This window comes from Poromitra crassiceps (assembly GCF_964638095.1).
Source record: "Poromitra crassiceps genome assembly, chromosome: 25".
Classification (NCBI taxonomy): Eukaryota; Metazoa; Chordata; class Actinopteri; order Beryciformes; family Melamphaidae; genus Poromitra; species Poromitra crassiceps.
The window spans coordinates 1,538,992-1,554,436 of NC_139649.1; the positions used below are offsets into that span (position 1 = coordinate 1,538,992).

The 15,445-nt window shown below is 43.0% G+C and overlaps 1 protein-coding gene across 1 annotated transcript in view; it reads left to right on the forward strand.

Annotated features, from left to right (window-relative positions):
• Positions 1-12,369, forward strand: part of fbln2 (fibulin 2) — a 63,785-nt gene extending 51,416 nt beyond the window's left edge. Inside the window, exons 13-19 of the mRNA XM_083660978.1 lie at positions 928-1,071; positions 3,147-3,275; positions 4,012-4,137; positions 6,467-6,583; positions 7,776-7,904; positions 9,074-9,197; positions 11,034-12,369. Coding sequence (XP_083517104.1) covers positions 928-1,071; positions 3,147-3,275; positions 4,012-4,137; positions 6,467-6,583; positions 7,776-7,904; positions 9,074-9,197; positions 11,034-11,394 — 1,130 coding nt within the window. The 3' untranslated portion in view covers positions 11,395-12,369. The remainder of the gene's footprint in view (positions 1-927; positions 1,072-3,146; positions 3,276-4,011; positions 4,138-6,466; positions 6,584-7,775; positions 7,905-9,073; positions 9,198-11,033) is intronic.
• The last annotated feature ends 3,076 nt before the right edge of the window (positions 12,370-15,445 follow it).

Genomic DNA, 15,445 nt, shown 5'->3' on the forward strand with positions numbered 1-15,445 from the left:
ATTTGCTGTGTCCTGCCGGTGAAACTCCTTGCTGTCAGGTGAAAAGCAGCGGCTGGTGACTGCACATGTATCAGAGGAAGCATGTGTTAGTCTACAACTCTCCCCAGATCGGCAGAGGGGGGACAGCTTGGCTGGAGGAATTGGCCAAGTACAATTGGGGAGGAAACGGGTGGGGGCGGGGGGGGGGTTCCTTTGGCTTTCTCCATGAAAAAGCCTGTCTGGAAATGTTGGTGAGCTACAATTCATAATCACACTTCCTCTTTGTTGATGCTGTCTCACTTGGCAATTATGATTTTCCAGACTATTTCCCTTGTACATGAAATAATTTTGCACATTTTGTGATTAAAGCACCTGCAATTCAGTTCAGCCTTTGTGTAACTCTGTTGCCTCAGGTTGCATGACATAACAGTGGTAATTATCAGACTCGTTTTAAAGCTGACACAGTACTTCTATTTGCTATATATACTGTAACTCGACTATGTGTGCTGCCTTTGTAATTGTTAAAAGTTAAAAAAATAAATCGTGTCATTGTTGTTATTTTGTCCACCACCTACATGACTGTATGCATATACTGTGTAACTGTTGTTGTTTCATCACATTGCGCTCCCAGTATTGGAACCAATATATGCTAAGAAAGTGTGATTATTGCCAAGAAGTAAATACTTGACTGCATAGTAATAATTGTGCAGTTGGAATTGTTAGCAGAAAATAGACAATCATGTATGAGATAGTCTGTCAGTCAGGATTATACAGCTACCTCCCCCACAATCACTCTTGTGTGCAACTGTACATTTTTTCATCCATTTGTATTCTGGATGTGTCTCTCTCTCTCTCTCTCTCTCTCTCTCTCTCTCTCTCTCTCTCTCTCTCTCTCTCTCTCTCTCTCTCTCTCTCTCTCTCTCTCTCTCTCTCTCTCTCTCTCTGCAGACATAAATGAGTGCAGTACCCTGAGTGAGCCGTGCAGCCCAGGCTTTAACTGTATCAACACCGTGGGCTCCTACACCTGCCAGCGGAAGGTGGTGATGTGCGGCCCGGGCTACCAGGCCAGTCCTGATGGAGCCAAGTGTGTCGGTGAGAGTCACCAGTCAAACACACAGCATGGACACAGACACAGCATGGACACAGGAGGTCGGCAACTTGGGAAAGAACAAGATCATGAGAACAAGAGATCATGAGAACACACGTTTAGTACAGTCCACATGTTGACTAAGGCACTAGTCTAAAAACATCATCACTAGATGTTTGGTACAGTCCACATGTTGACTAAGGCAGTGGTTCTTAAATGGGGGTCCGCGGACCCCCAGGGGTCCGTGGCACTTTGCCAGGGGGTCCGCGAAAAGTGTTCAGGTAAAAAAAATGTTTTATTTTTTTTATTTAACACATTGAGTGCCAGCCATTTTTTCAATCCTGTAGGTAAGTTGTGCCAGGTTTTTTTTTGAGGATTCTGGCTCATTTTACAAGAGCCGAGGATTATTTTCTGTTAAGAATTCGTGAACACCAATCATCTAAAAATAACTAATAGAATGTGTGCTTTCTCTGTCTAAAAGAGTTAGTTTGCAGAGTTAGTAGTTATGTAGATATTAGCCGTTGAGTACAGCATGGTTTCAGAGATTTTCAGAGAGTTTGGAGATAAATGGATTTTTAGAACCACCTCACGTGCCTGTGATTATGGGTGCCCTTGTCTCCCACTCTGTGCGCTCTCTCTCTCTCTCTCTCTCTCTCTCTCTCTCTCCTCTCTCTCTCTCTCTCTCTCTCTCCTCTCAAAAAAAAAAAAAAAAAAAAAAATGCTACATGTTACTTATTCCTTCTCAAACTACTTCCTACATGGTGCTAGTCTATCAAAATATCTTGGCTGTCATTGATTGTGTTGCATAGTGGTTTTCTGTACTGTTGACAAATTGTGATATTGTAAGTCGCTTTGGACAAAACAAAAGCGTCTGCTAAATGACGTAATGTAAATGTAATGTAAAAAAAAAAAAATTATATATATTTTTTTGCAAAATCTTCATAGTTCAACGAAAATAGTTTATGCTTTAAATCTAAAATGGTTCATGGATTACATTCTAATAACAAACCTATCAAATTAAAAGTCGAGCACGTTCCCGTGGAAACAATTAAGCTTAGCCCAAAATCACAAATCAGAATGAGGGGGTCCCCGGTATATTTTCTATCTTGTAAGGGGTCCTTGGCTGAAAAACATTTGAGAACCTCTGGACTAAGGCACTAGTCTAAACACATCATCACTAGATGTTTGGTACAGTCCACATGTTGACTAAGGCACTAGTCTAAAAACATCATCACTAGATGTTTGGTACAGTCCACATGTTGACTAAGGCACTAGTCTAAAACACCAGTTAGTGCATCATGTCTCAACAATAGAACATTAAGATGCTTAATAAATAAATAAATAATATATAAATAAATAAATAAATAAAATTAATTGTGAAGACAAAGCAAATATTTCGGTCCATCAGTTTGCTTGTTTCTTAGGGGAGCTCCTTTTCAGTTTTGAACTTTAGAAAGAGGTAGTTTTCAGTACATACTGTACAATATTTCAGGGGCAATTTTGACATCAACTCGGGTGAGTGGTGCAGCATGCCATTTAGATGTAGCATTTAGAAAACTAGCCTAATTTGCTCCAGCAGGGGCACTGCAGCAACTAGGCAAAGTAGATCCATCTAAAGGACAGGGTGTGTGCTTGAGTGTGGTGTGAGGTTGGACCATTGAAGTAACTGGTGAGCATTCACATACAGTCAAGTCGGTCCTTAACCTGACCCTGCCAGACGGGGGCGGTATTGTGTTCACAAGACAATACTGCCCCCATCTGGCAGTGTCAGGGTAGTCGGTCCTTGCTTCATGTATCTAATCACTCCATTGTCATCCTACAACATTGACAGAGAGTGTTTGTGTGATATAGAGATAGCGAGTGAGTGTGAGAAAGATGTGTACGTGGGTGTGTGTGTGTGTGTGTGTGTGTGTGTGTGTGTGTGTGTGAGTGCGCGTGTGTGTGTGTGTGCGCGTGTGTGTGCGTGTGCGTGCGTGCGTGTATATGTGTGTGTGGGTTCAGGTTTAGGGGGTCTCAGGAAGCCCCTCTCTCATGCTGAGACCTGGTTGTTGTTGAGGTGCATTTTCCTTCCTGTCTGTAGATATGGACGAGTGTCAGATGGGAAGCCACCGCTGTGGAGCGGGCCAGATCTGTCACAACCTCCCTGGCAGCTACCGCTGTGACTGTCAGACGGGCTACCAGTATGACGCCCTCCGCCAGGTCTGCACCGGTACGCCTCGCTCTCCAAGTCTGTGACACTGCTGTTTTAGTTCTACAAACATCTCTTTCAAAGTAGAGCTGCTCTGTGGGCAGAAATGATCTCATTGGCTCAGTGGGCAGAGCCAAAGAACCACAGTTTTTCTGGCTAACACCTGGCTAACACTTCATGTGTCGGACTTAATGGAAATAATAACGCCTGCCACCTAATATCTTGCACTTGGCATCACAAAGATTAGCCACAGTGTCAAATTCGTTGATGCTGGGAGTCCAAGATAATAAAAATCGACATGATCAAAAGTGAGTACTGCAGTTTGTTTATTTTGTATGTTTTTTCGGCTTGTGCTGTATGATGCAAAAGCGAAACACATGTAACTTTATACTGCCCCCTAGTGAAGAAGGCAAGGGGTGAAAGAGGAGGAAGCTATATGAAGCGTGCTACTTACTGAAAAAAAAAATACAATGTAGCCATAGTGTTATCTAGATTAGCTAGTTAGCCTGGCTAACCATCCGGATTAAAATTCTACCAATCTATAGCTATAAAACAGTATGTTGTAAACTAGTTAGCTACTGTAGCTGCTGGCTTTCAAAAGATCATGAATGCCACCAGTCATGAATGAAAGAAAAAATAAGTGTACTCTGTGGAAAAAGTACTTTTGTCTGTGGTTGTAGGAGGATTGACAATGAGGCCTACGGTGGCCCAGAGGTATGTGTATGTCCTCTAATAGCTCCTACTCCTCAACTGACAGATGTGAATGAGTGCTGGCGCTATCCTGGAAGGCTGTGTGCCCAGACCTGTGAGAACACCCCAGGCTCCTACCACTGCTCCTGCACAGCTGGCTTCTCCCTGGCGTTTGATGGCAAGAACTGTGAAGGTACAATGCGCCAGACTTTTTTCAAGCAAATTGAGAATTTCAAAGCAATATTCCACTTAGTTTTAACATGGGTGTTAGTTGGCACTTGACAGAATATGAACGGATTGCCAAGATCAGGTGCAGCTGGAGTAGCGGTGAGTAGTTTATGTTCTAGCTGGAGTAGTGGTGAGTAGTTTATGTTCTAGCTGGAGTAGTGGTGAGTAGTTTATGTTCTAGCTGGAGTAGTGGTGAGTAGTTTATGTTCTAGCTGGAGTAGTGGTGAGTAGCTTATGTTCTTGCTGGAGTAGTGGTGAGTAGTTTATGTTCTTGCTGGAGTAGTGGTGAGTAGTTTATGTTCTAGCTGGAGTAGTGGTGAGTAGTTTATGTTCTAGCTCAGCATTTCTCAACTGGTGGGTCGCGACCCAAAGGTGGGTCGCAGGGCTGTTTTGATTGGGTCGCGGACATTGGCAAAAAAAAAATTTTCATTTGAGTTAAATTCAGATTATTGAAACTGGATTAGCCTGACCACTTATTGACCAATTATTAACTTGTTTAAAAACATATAGGCATGTAATTCAAGATAAGTCTGCCTTTTATTTCATATTTCATACAGTTCAAATAAGACTTTCTGAGCATGACCAGTTTGACTTGTTTAAATTTAAAAACATATAGGCCTGTAATTCAAGTCTGCCTTATTTCAATTGGATTTTAGCCGTAGTTGCACTTCTATTGCACTTTTTTGTTCATTTGAGGTTTATAACAGTGCATGAAGGCATTGTGTATTAAATGAATGCGCTATTTTTTGTGCAATAAATTTGAGTGGTTTAAAAAAAAATCTGAAATTTGGGTCGCGACTTCATGACAAGGAAAATAGTGGGTCCTGAGGCTACACCAGTTGAGAACCACTGTTCCAGCTGGAGTAGTGGTGAGTAGTTTATGTTCTAGCTGGAGTAGTGGTGAGTAGTTTATGTTCTAGCTGGAGTAGTGGTGAGTAGTTTATGTTCTTGCTGGAGTAGTGGTGAGTAGTTTATGTTCTAGCTGGAGTAGTGGTGAGTAGTTTATGTTCTTGCTGGAGTAGTGGTGAGTAGTTTATGTTCTAGCTGGAGTAGTGGTGAGTAGTTTATGTTCTAGCTGGAGTAGTGGTGAGTAGCTTATGTTCTTGCTGGAGTAGTGGTGAGTAGTTTATGTTCTAGCTGGAGTAGTGGTGAGTAGTTTATGTTCTAGCTGGAGTAGTGGTGAGTAGTTTATATTGGAGTAATGGTGAGTAGTTTGTTCTAGCTGGAGTAGTGGTGAGTAGTTTATATTCTAGATGGAGTAGTGGTGAGTAGTAGTTTATGTTCTAGTTTTCATGGCGGTCAAGTGCCAAATAACCCCCAAGACTATGTGGAATATTACTTTAAATGCCACCTTGTTTAAATGGAAGAGACATTGAGATGGTTGATAGCAAACCATTTCAGCCATTTCCAAGTATCTGTTATCAGCCAAAACTGCTTTTCTGCTGGAAATGAATTTATTCTCTGTCACTGGCGTTGCGTAGCGGGGATGTCTGACGGTGCGTAGATAATGGCTTCCTGGCCCAGGTGCAGCAGTCTATCACGGGTGCGTTCGTTGTGGAAGCGGTTGTGCTTCAAATAGCAAAGCTGACCAGCAGTGTGATGCACATTATTCTGTGCTCGCCACAGCCATTATTTAGGCTACTTAATCAAGCCGTGAACGTTGCTGCTGACAACCCAAAGGTGAATCTATTTTTCAGGGTTTATTTTAAGGACTTAGTGGAGTGACATGATTAGATTTTGATGAGGGCTTTTCAGATTGGTGCTTCTCAGACACGTATGGCTGCAGCAGTAAACAGCATTAGACATCATCGTTACACCTCCGGCATCTGGTGGAGGTCCAGATCCTCTGTGTGTGTGTGTGTGTGTGTGTGTGTGTGTGTGTGTGTGTGTGTGTGTGTGTGTGTGTGTGTGTGTGTGTGTGTGTGTGTGTGTGTGTGTGTGTGTGTGTGTGTGTGTGTGACATGTATGTATTTATTTATTTATTTATTATGAGTTTGTTTCTTTTCTTATTGCAATATTTTAATACTGCTGTTTCTGCACCTTACCTTAGTTGTGTAACTTTTTTTATTTGTGTAACTTTTTTTATTGTTTAATTGTTTAATGTCATTGATGCTCTTGTCATTGATGCTCTTGTTGCTGTCATTGATGCTACTGCTGCTGTAACACCAGAATTTCCCCTCGGGGATGAATAAAGTACTCTATCTATCTATCTATCTATCTATCTATCTATCTATCTATCTATCTATCTATCTATCTATCTATCTATAATCATCTTTGTGTTTATCCTCGATCAGATACGAATGAATGTGACAAAAAACCCTGTGGCCAGGAATGCGCCAACATCTACGGCTCCTACCAATGCTACTGCCGCCAAGGCTACTACCTGAAGGAGGATGGACGCACCTGTGAAGGTAAAGGAGAGTTTTCTCCTCTCCAGAATACCTGGTCGAGGCTTTGGGATTGTTTTGACTTTTAGCAGTTGTTCCAGTAGTGTTTTTCTTTACTGAGACCGTAGGAAGATGAGATGAGAGAGATGAAAGTTCAATGATCTCTGTGGGGAAATTGCATCATTCAAAGTAAAAATAAAAATCAACAAATCAAGACTGGGTATGAATAGAGAGTAGAGTGTAGATTGCAATGTCAATAATGAATTACAATTACTGCCAAATGGCTAATTGTAATTAATTAACGCTACTACAATAAATAATGGTAGAGAGGATAAGCACTAAGCAGCATGTTCAACTTGCTACCAAAATTATATATACGTATATTATATATATAAAATGATATATATAATAATATATTATATATATTATAATATACCAACATACCTATATACCTATATGGCTTTTGACATTTTGCTAGGCTGGGGCAGCATTGCAAAAGCGAATGCCAGTTGGCATGAAGAAAAGCTTGAAGCTCTACGAAGGTAGAAGGAGAGACAGAGTATGGGAACCACAGTGGAGGCGTTGTTTCTGTCAGGCTTGATTCCAGGCCAGCAGGGGTAGATGTTAATCACTACACCATCCCTAGACATCAGTGCTTCTCACAGAGCCGCTCTCTAAAAAGAACACGCAGGCAAACACTTTGGGGACTAACTCCTACTGTACCTCTTCTAATCAAAGGTCCACACAGAGGCTAATATTTAGCTTCCATTGATTCAAGAGATGATACAATGTTTCTATGAGTGCTGAAGCTGGATCAATGGCACCATGAGTCTTGTCATCACTCATATATTGGATGTTGTCTTAGGTGACAGTGCCTTAAGGTGTAGCTTCCATAACTAGAACCAGAGAGGGAAATAGCCTACACAAACACATGCAAAGCAACTAGCCTGGGTAAACCCATCCCCCACGTGACCTGCTCTCAGGCTTACCCTGCTCTCAGTCACTAGTGATGGGTTTACCCAGGCTACAAAGCAACACCCACTATTTTGACTGAATAATCAAGAGAAAATGTAACACTAGACTAGTTTAACGTGTGTGTGTGTGTGTGTGTGTGTGTGTGTGTGTGTGTGTGTGTGTGTGTGTGTGTGTGTGTGTGTGTGTGTGTGTGTGCGTGCGTGCGTGCGTGCGTGCGTGTGTGTGTGTATCTTCTTGGCAGATATTGACGAGTGTGCCCAGAGCATTGGGAACCTCTGTGCCTTCCAGTGTGTCAATGTTGCTGGCAGCTACCAGTGTGCCTGTCCTCCCCATGGCTACACCATGTCAGCCAATGGACGCACATGCAAAGGTGAGGGCCCAATGAAAATGTGCCTCCTGGACACAGCAGTGGACTGACTGTAAGACCAGTAATCCTGCTGTCCTGTGAAGTGATTTTAGGTCTATTTAATTTTGACAAATGTAAGGAGAAAGATGCAAGATGTAAGTTAGATCCAGCATTTATCAAATGACCCTGATTGGTCCTAACCTAAACCTAAAAAATAAAAATGTAACAGTTCAATCTGATTGGAGTATAGGACGAATCAGCAGGTCTATGAGGTGCCTGCATTTACTGTTCCTGCTAGAGACACTCGGGAAATCATCAGCAAAGAGAGAGAGAAAAACAATACCGCGCACATCTTCATAAGCATGCAAATAAAAGAGAAAAACAATACCGCGCACATCTTCATAAGCATGCAAATAAAAGAGGAAAACAATACCGCGCACATCTTCATAAGCATGCAAATAAAAGAGGAAAACAATACCGCGCACATCTTCATAAGCATGCAAATAAAAGAGAAAAACAATACCGCGCACATCTTCATAAGCATGCAAATAAAAGAGAAAACAATACCGCGCACATCTTCATAAGCATGCAAATAAAAGAGGAAAACAATACCGCGCACATCTTCATAAGCATGCAAATAAAAGAGAAAAACAATACCGCGCACATCTTCATAAGCATGCAAATAAAAGAGGAAAACAATACCGCGCACATCTTCATAAGCATGCAAATAAAAGAGGAAAACAATACCGCGCACATCTTCATAAGCATGCAAATAAAAGAGGAAAACAATACCGCGCACATCTTCATAAGCATGCAAATAAAAGAGGAAAACAATACCGCGCACATCTTCATAAGCATGCAAATAAAAGAGAAAAACAATACCGCGCACATCTTCATAAGCATGCAAATAAAAGAGGAAAACAATACCGCGCACATCTTCATAAGCATGCAAATAAAAGAGGAAAACAATACCGCGCACATCTTCATAAGCTCAAATTGTGTTTCCAGCTTTAACTATGCAGACAAAGATTGTCGATAGTATGAGGAAGAACTCGATTTTTACCAATCATATCTCCTGTATTGGATGTGCTACTGTGTTGACATTTTGTGCTAAATATGTAACTCATCATCAAAGTGTGCTGCTACGTGATATTCTTTCACTGCTCATCCTTTTATTTATTCATCTTTCTCAGATATTGACGAGTGCACGACTGGAGCCCACAACTGCTCATCTGGGCAAAGCTGCTATAACATCCAGGGAGGCTTCAGATGCCTCTCATTCGACTGTCCTCAGAACTACAAGAAGGTGTCAGACATGTGAGTCTTGTTCTATCTCTAAATTGGACACTTCCCTTTTCTTTATTTCAAGAATTCCCGAAGCCTCTTAAAATGGCTTGGCTCCAGCCTTGCATCTCCCCTACAGTACAGTCGTATATGATAAGATAAGATAAGATAAGATATACTTTATTGTCCCGTAGGGAAACTTGTCTTGGGCTCCGAGCCACCACATCACACCACACCACAATACATTCAACAACATCACATTACACATGTACACAAGTACATAGATCATACAAACAAACTCGTGCAAAACATGCTTAAATGCTATAATTCTATATGGCTGGTTTGGTTTCTGCATTAGAGAGTACAGAGTTCAGACGTGATCAAAGTACTGACCCAGAACTAGTCTACAGTAACTATATTATCATTGCCCTATGAGCTTTATCGCCCTCTGTTGGTGATAGGGCTGGGTAACCGTACTCTGTATGAAATAACCCAGTACCAAGTAGTATAGAAAGTCAAACGATACCTGCATTCAATCCTTTTTGTACACAGATCTAGAAAAAAAGAGAGAGTATTTGTATGGTTTTGCTCGCAGCCAATCACCGCAAGATTTGAATGTGACATGTGATTAGCAGCTACAACCCATACAGTCTATGGTGGTGAAGTTGAGTGTGGTGTATGTGATGGAGTTGGCTGTTCAGCATGCTGGAATGCCACCAGAACGTATCCAATCAAGTCCTCTATTGGTATCGGTATCACTTTAACCCATTGATACCTGATGCAGCATTTGTGTGTGTATCCCTTTAAGACCGCGAACCGCGTTAACGCGGTTCGCGGTCTTAAAGGGATACGCACACAAATGAGGGATATACACGCAAATGCTGCATCAGGTACCAATGGGTTAAGGGTACTGGTACTGGTATCATAACTGACCCAGCCCCAGGTGGTGAGCAGCAGGAATTGCAACATCATCTGTATAACTTATGGCGTCTTACACAAGTCTGTCTCTGCCCCTGACAATTATGCTTTGTTGTTTGTATCTTTGGCTTGAGAACAAAGCTGTTTAGCCTGCATACTGTAGCTACGCGTGAGAGTCACGAGATCAGGATTGAGATTGGAAGTGCCTTGAAATTCCAAGGAGTTCCAAAACAGAGCTGGATTTGAAAGCCAGAAATCTCATCACCGAAAGATTTATAATAATAATAATAATAATAATAATAATAATAATAATAATAATAATAATAATAATAAATCAAATTTATATAGTGCCTTTCTAGAAACCCAAGGTCGCTTTACAAGTCAGGAAAGGGGGGTAGGGAAAAAGGGGCAGTAGGGAGGGGGGGAGGACCCCCAGACATGACAGTGACAGTCATTTTGTGCTTGGGGGGGCAGTAAGAAGTCTTGCCCCTTTAGGCACTGGCCTGCACCCTAGGATTTGACCATAGAGTCTCTCTACAGACAGACTGAGCTGCAGTAATGAGAGATACTATATGTATATACTATATATAATGAGAGATACTATATACTATATATAATGAGAGATACTATATGCCCTTGCAGCCCAGCAGGCCCTTGTTAACCCTGGTGAATCTATGGCAGGTATTGAGATTGGCTGGTGACCGAACACGATTCCCACCGATGGAGCCAGATGGCTTTGATTGGGCCTGCGCTTCCCAGGGCGCTCTCTGTAGTGCCGGCTCTCTACGCTCCAGTGGGGGTCGCTCTCTGTAGTGCCGGCCCCTCTACGCTCCAGTGGGGGGCGCTCTCTGTAGTGCCGGCCCCTCTACGCTCCAGTGGGCAGAAACAGCACTTAGAATTTGCGCAGAATCTGAATGGGAACACGGCTAATCTGGGCTTCTTGGTTTCCAGCCGCTGCGAGAGGCTCGGCTGCCCCAGCAACTCCTTAGAGTGCCAGAACTCCCCGCTGAGGATCACCTACTACCAGCTCAGCTTCCAGACCAACATCGTCATCCCTGCACAGATCTTCCGAATCGGGCCGTCGCCTGCCTACTCCGGCGACCACATCGCCATCAGCATCACCAGGGGCAACGAGGAGGGCTACTTCAGCACGCGGAAGCTCAACGGCTTCACGGGCGCCGTCTACCTGCAGAGACAGGTGCACCAGCCCAAAGACTTCCTCATAGACGTGGAGATGAAGCTGCTGCGGCAGGGGACGGTCACCACGTTCCTGGCCAGGATCTACGTCTTCATCACTGCCAGCTCTATGTGAGACCCTTCTCTTCCCCAAAGACAGACAGACAGACAGACAGACAGAGAAATGACTGAGAATTTCATATGGTGCTACGTTTCTCAGCGTATTGTGCAAATTCCTCGTGTAATGCATCTCAACATTCATATTCAAGCATTTTGATGGCCGAAGACCTTATCGCCTCCTTTTCCGTCGCACAATCAAAAAGGTTCTGCCAGATCTATCAAACTGCCAGTCTGGCACGTTCCCCCATGAACCCTTATATTTACCAAAGTATCTGTTATCAGCTTGAATATTGCCAGTGTAATTTGCTTCTATGCACCACGTTTTTAGAATGTTGCCTAGCCAAGCTGTGTCTCCCTATGGATTGGCCAGTGGCAAGGTGCTACACAGGTCACAGGTCACTGCACAGGTCCAGGTCGGTAGTTGGCGCTCTGCTTTACTCATTTTAAGCCTCCTGCTCTTTGACCTCCTAATATGAATGTTAATTTTCATGAGGATTATGAATTAATCATGAAAGTCTGAGAAAAGAAAAAGAAAAGAATAAACCTTTTCAGCACTAGAAGTCAAATCGGGGCACTTTTCACCACTCAATTTTTTTTATGTGGATGGAAAAAAGATTAGTATATATTATTTTTTTAAAGACTTGATTTGTTAAAATGTTAAGTGTTGAAATCCAGTGCAAAACATACCAGAAAGCATTCAACCCTGCCACGGGAAATGCATGGGAAAACGCAGCACTGAGAATATTAATGTTGAGTTTTTGTCGATATCACTTTATATTCTTTCCCTATTACTGGACATATCAGATTGTGTTACTGTGTTGTAATTATCTCAGGGCAAAATCATGCAGTCTTGTACACACCTGACAAACTCCTCCGTATCGAACAGGAATGAATCGGATCTGCGGTTACACCCCCAGACTGTTCCTCAGTAGTCCTTCACACAGCATGTACAGTTTCAGCTGCCACATATCATTTACATCTCACCAATCGACATACAATGACCAAACTGTTTTCATTTGCTCAATAAAAGTGCGGATTAAATTCTACTCCAGTGTCTGCCAAAATGTCACTGTCAATTTTTCCACATCATCAACCACTTTAATACGCAACACTGGTGCCCATGGACATCAGTTCCTTCCTGAGTGAACAGTGAGCCAACAGCTCCATCTAGTGGCAGACAGAGCAACAGACGAGTCTCAGCACCCGGTACAGTAGATACAGTAACTGGGTCTAAAACTTAAACTAAACACTCTCTCTACAGCTCCTCTCCCTCCCTTATTTTCTGAAGATGACCCAGTTCTCATTAAGTCTCACTGGTCCTTATCCTCACTCCTTTTATCTCCCCTTTCACTGCTCCATGGGAGTGTGTGCTGTGCGTCACACCCTCCAGTCGGCCCACCCTGGAAAGGGTGTGGGCCGTTCTACCACAGCTCTATTAATACATGGTGCACATCAGCCAATAGATAGCCTTTAAACCGGAAAGTAGGGTGGACCAATCTCTGGCAGGTCACCGTGTAAATAAATAATATAGGGACCAATATTCTGATGCCAGAAGAAGACCAGAGGGTTTTTGAGCTGAAGCTGCCGATAAGCTGTTTTTGTGCCGATATTCATCTTCATCCCTATGCATTCATTACATTTCACCCTTTCCATGACAAGTATTTAGATACCTTCATCACAAGAAGCAATGGTCCATGCTGCTGATTGGGTGGGGTTTGGTCTGGCACTGCTGAGCCTAGTTACACTGGGTGGCCTCTCTTTCCTTCCATCTGACGCACAGACACATCCGGCTATTGAGGTGGCATCCCACACATGTAGGGGTGTGACCATGTGACCATGTGTGACCATGTGATGATCAACCTTTCCTTCAAAGGTTTATCAAGAAGACACCTACAGTCATTATATGGAGGGAGGTGAGGTCAGGAAAGACAAACCAGTGTTATTCTACTACTGCCTAAAAATGGCAACAAGTTAATTCCACACCATCTAGTTTTACTGCACTGATTCCACACAAAAACATGAGGATCTAATGTAAAATTCATACAGAGATTCACTTTCGCTAAATGAGAATAAATTGAGAGAAAATGATGGTTAAAATAATTATTCAGAGTTAATAATTATTTTAAAGCAGATCTGGCCAATGCCAAATGCCAAATTCTTTTCTTTCTTTCTTTCTTTCTTTCTTTCTTTCTTTCTTTCTTTCTTTCTTTCTTTCTTTCTTTCTTTCTTTCTCCTATTTTTACTCCCAATTGTACTTGGCCAATTCCCCCCCTGCTGTCCCAGTCATTGCTCCATCCCCTCTGTCGATGTGGGGAGAGCCGTAAACTAGCACCATGCTGCCTCTGATACATGTGCAGTCACCAGCTGCTTATTTTCACCTGACAGCGAGGGCTTACACCTGCAGGATGTAGCGTGTGGGACGATCATGCTGTCCCCCCCCCAGCTCCCCTCTCCCCCCCAGCTCCCCTCTCCCCGAACTGGCGCCCTGACCGACCAGAGGAGGCACTAGACCAGGACTCATACCCCACCGGCTTCCCACCCGCAGACACGGCCAATTGTGTCTGTAGGAACGTCTGACCAGGCTGGAAGTACCGCTGCTGGGAATTGAACCCGGGTCTCCGCGGTGGTAAGCCAGTGCTTTTATCTCTACACTACCCAGACGCCCCCAAGCAGGGGTCAATTTGACCTTTTGGCTGAAGTACGTTTAAATGCTTAGAACGTCTTTGTTTTGTTGCCTCGTTCTAAGTCTGTGAAATGATGAATGATGCTATTTTAGGGAAAGTCCCAGACTGTGGGCTCTGTGAAGTTTATTAGAACAAAACAATAGATATTTGAAACACAAAAAAGGTTAATAACAAAATGACCCTTTCCTGGGTTTAGTGTTAAGAGTCCTGCCGAATAGAGAGAGCAGGGGGAAAAAACTACACCGACCACTCGGCTGACATCGCAGGTCACACAGGAAGTTGTGGCGACTCAGATGATGTCAGAGATGAAGATTAATTTCCCTTGTATTGTGTTGGATTCCAAAATAAAAGTCCTACTTATCAGTAGTTGTGTGACAGCGGCAAAAAGGAAAATTATCATTGTTTTAGTCTCCATGTTTCAAGACAACTGGCGTCTCAAATTGGCAATTCAAATTTGAATAGGTGCGGTCGGTCCCTTTGTCTTTATGATCGTCTAAACTAGAGGTTCCCAATTTTTCAGACCAAGTAGGCTACCGCTATGTACTGTACCAAAACAAATTTCCCAAGTACCACCTCCCAACATTTTTTTCTTCAAGTAAATCTTGAATCTTGAGTACCACCAGGTGGAGCCTCACGGACCGCCAGTGGTCCCAGGAACACTAAAGTAAGGATTTTCCATCCTGACAACAATCACATTGTGGATGAAACACTGTTGTTTTTAGCAGCTTCAATGCTAAAATTTCAGCATCAGCCTTCAAAAACCCATAACAGTTTCACCCTATCAAAATGACATCCTAGTTTAGTGAAGAGGCCTTGAAATGACAGCTAAGCAACCGCTTATGGAAAATGTATTTCTGGAGACCATCAGTGATGTGCTGATGCAAATGAGCAACATCACACACGTTGAGGATTCAGGCCGGCTGGCTTTGATCTTCAGTGGAGATCTGAAGAAACGAGAGCTCTTACCTGACCGAAGGCTCTGTGCAGCAGAGAAATCAAGCAGGTTTTACTTCAAATAGCCTCAAGCTGGAAGGCAGTTTTACCAGCTGAACTCCTGTGAGCTTCACTGCATTAGGCTGTGGAACCTAGAATGAAAAACTAAACTAAAACTACCAGACTGAAAACTAAAACTAAACTGAAATTTAAATAAAAAAATAAAAAAACAACATGAAAATAAAATAAACAATTGGGAAAAACCCCACCCGGGGCGTCCGGGGAAGTACAGTGGTAGATTCCCTGCCTACCAACATGAGGGTCACAGGTTTGAGCCCCCATGTTACCTCTGGCTTGGTTGGGCGTCCATACTTGCACAATTTGCCATGTCTGCGGGGGGGGGGAAGCCAGATGAATGGAATGTGTCCTGGTCGCTACACTAGTGCCTCC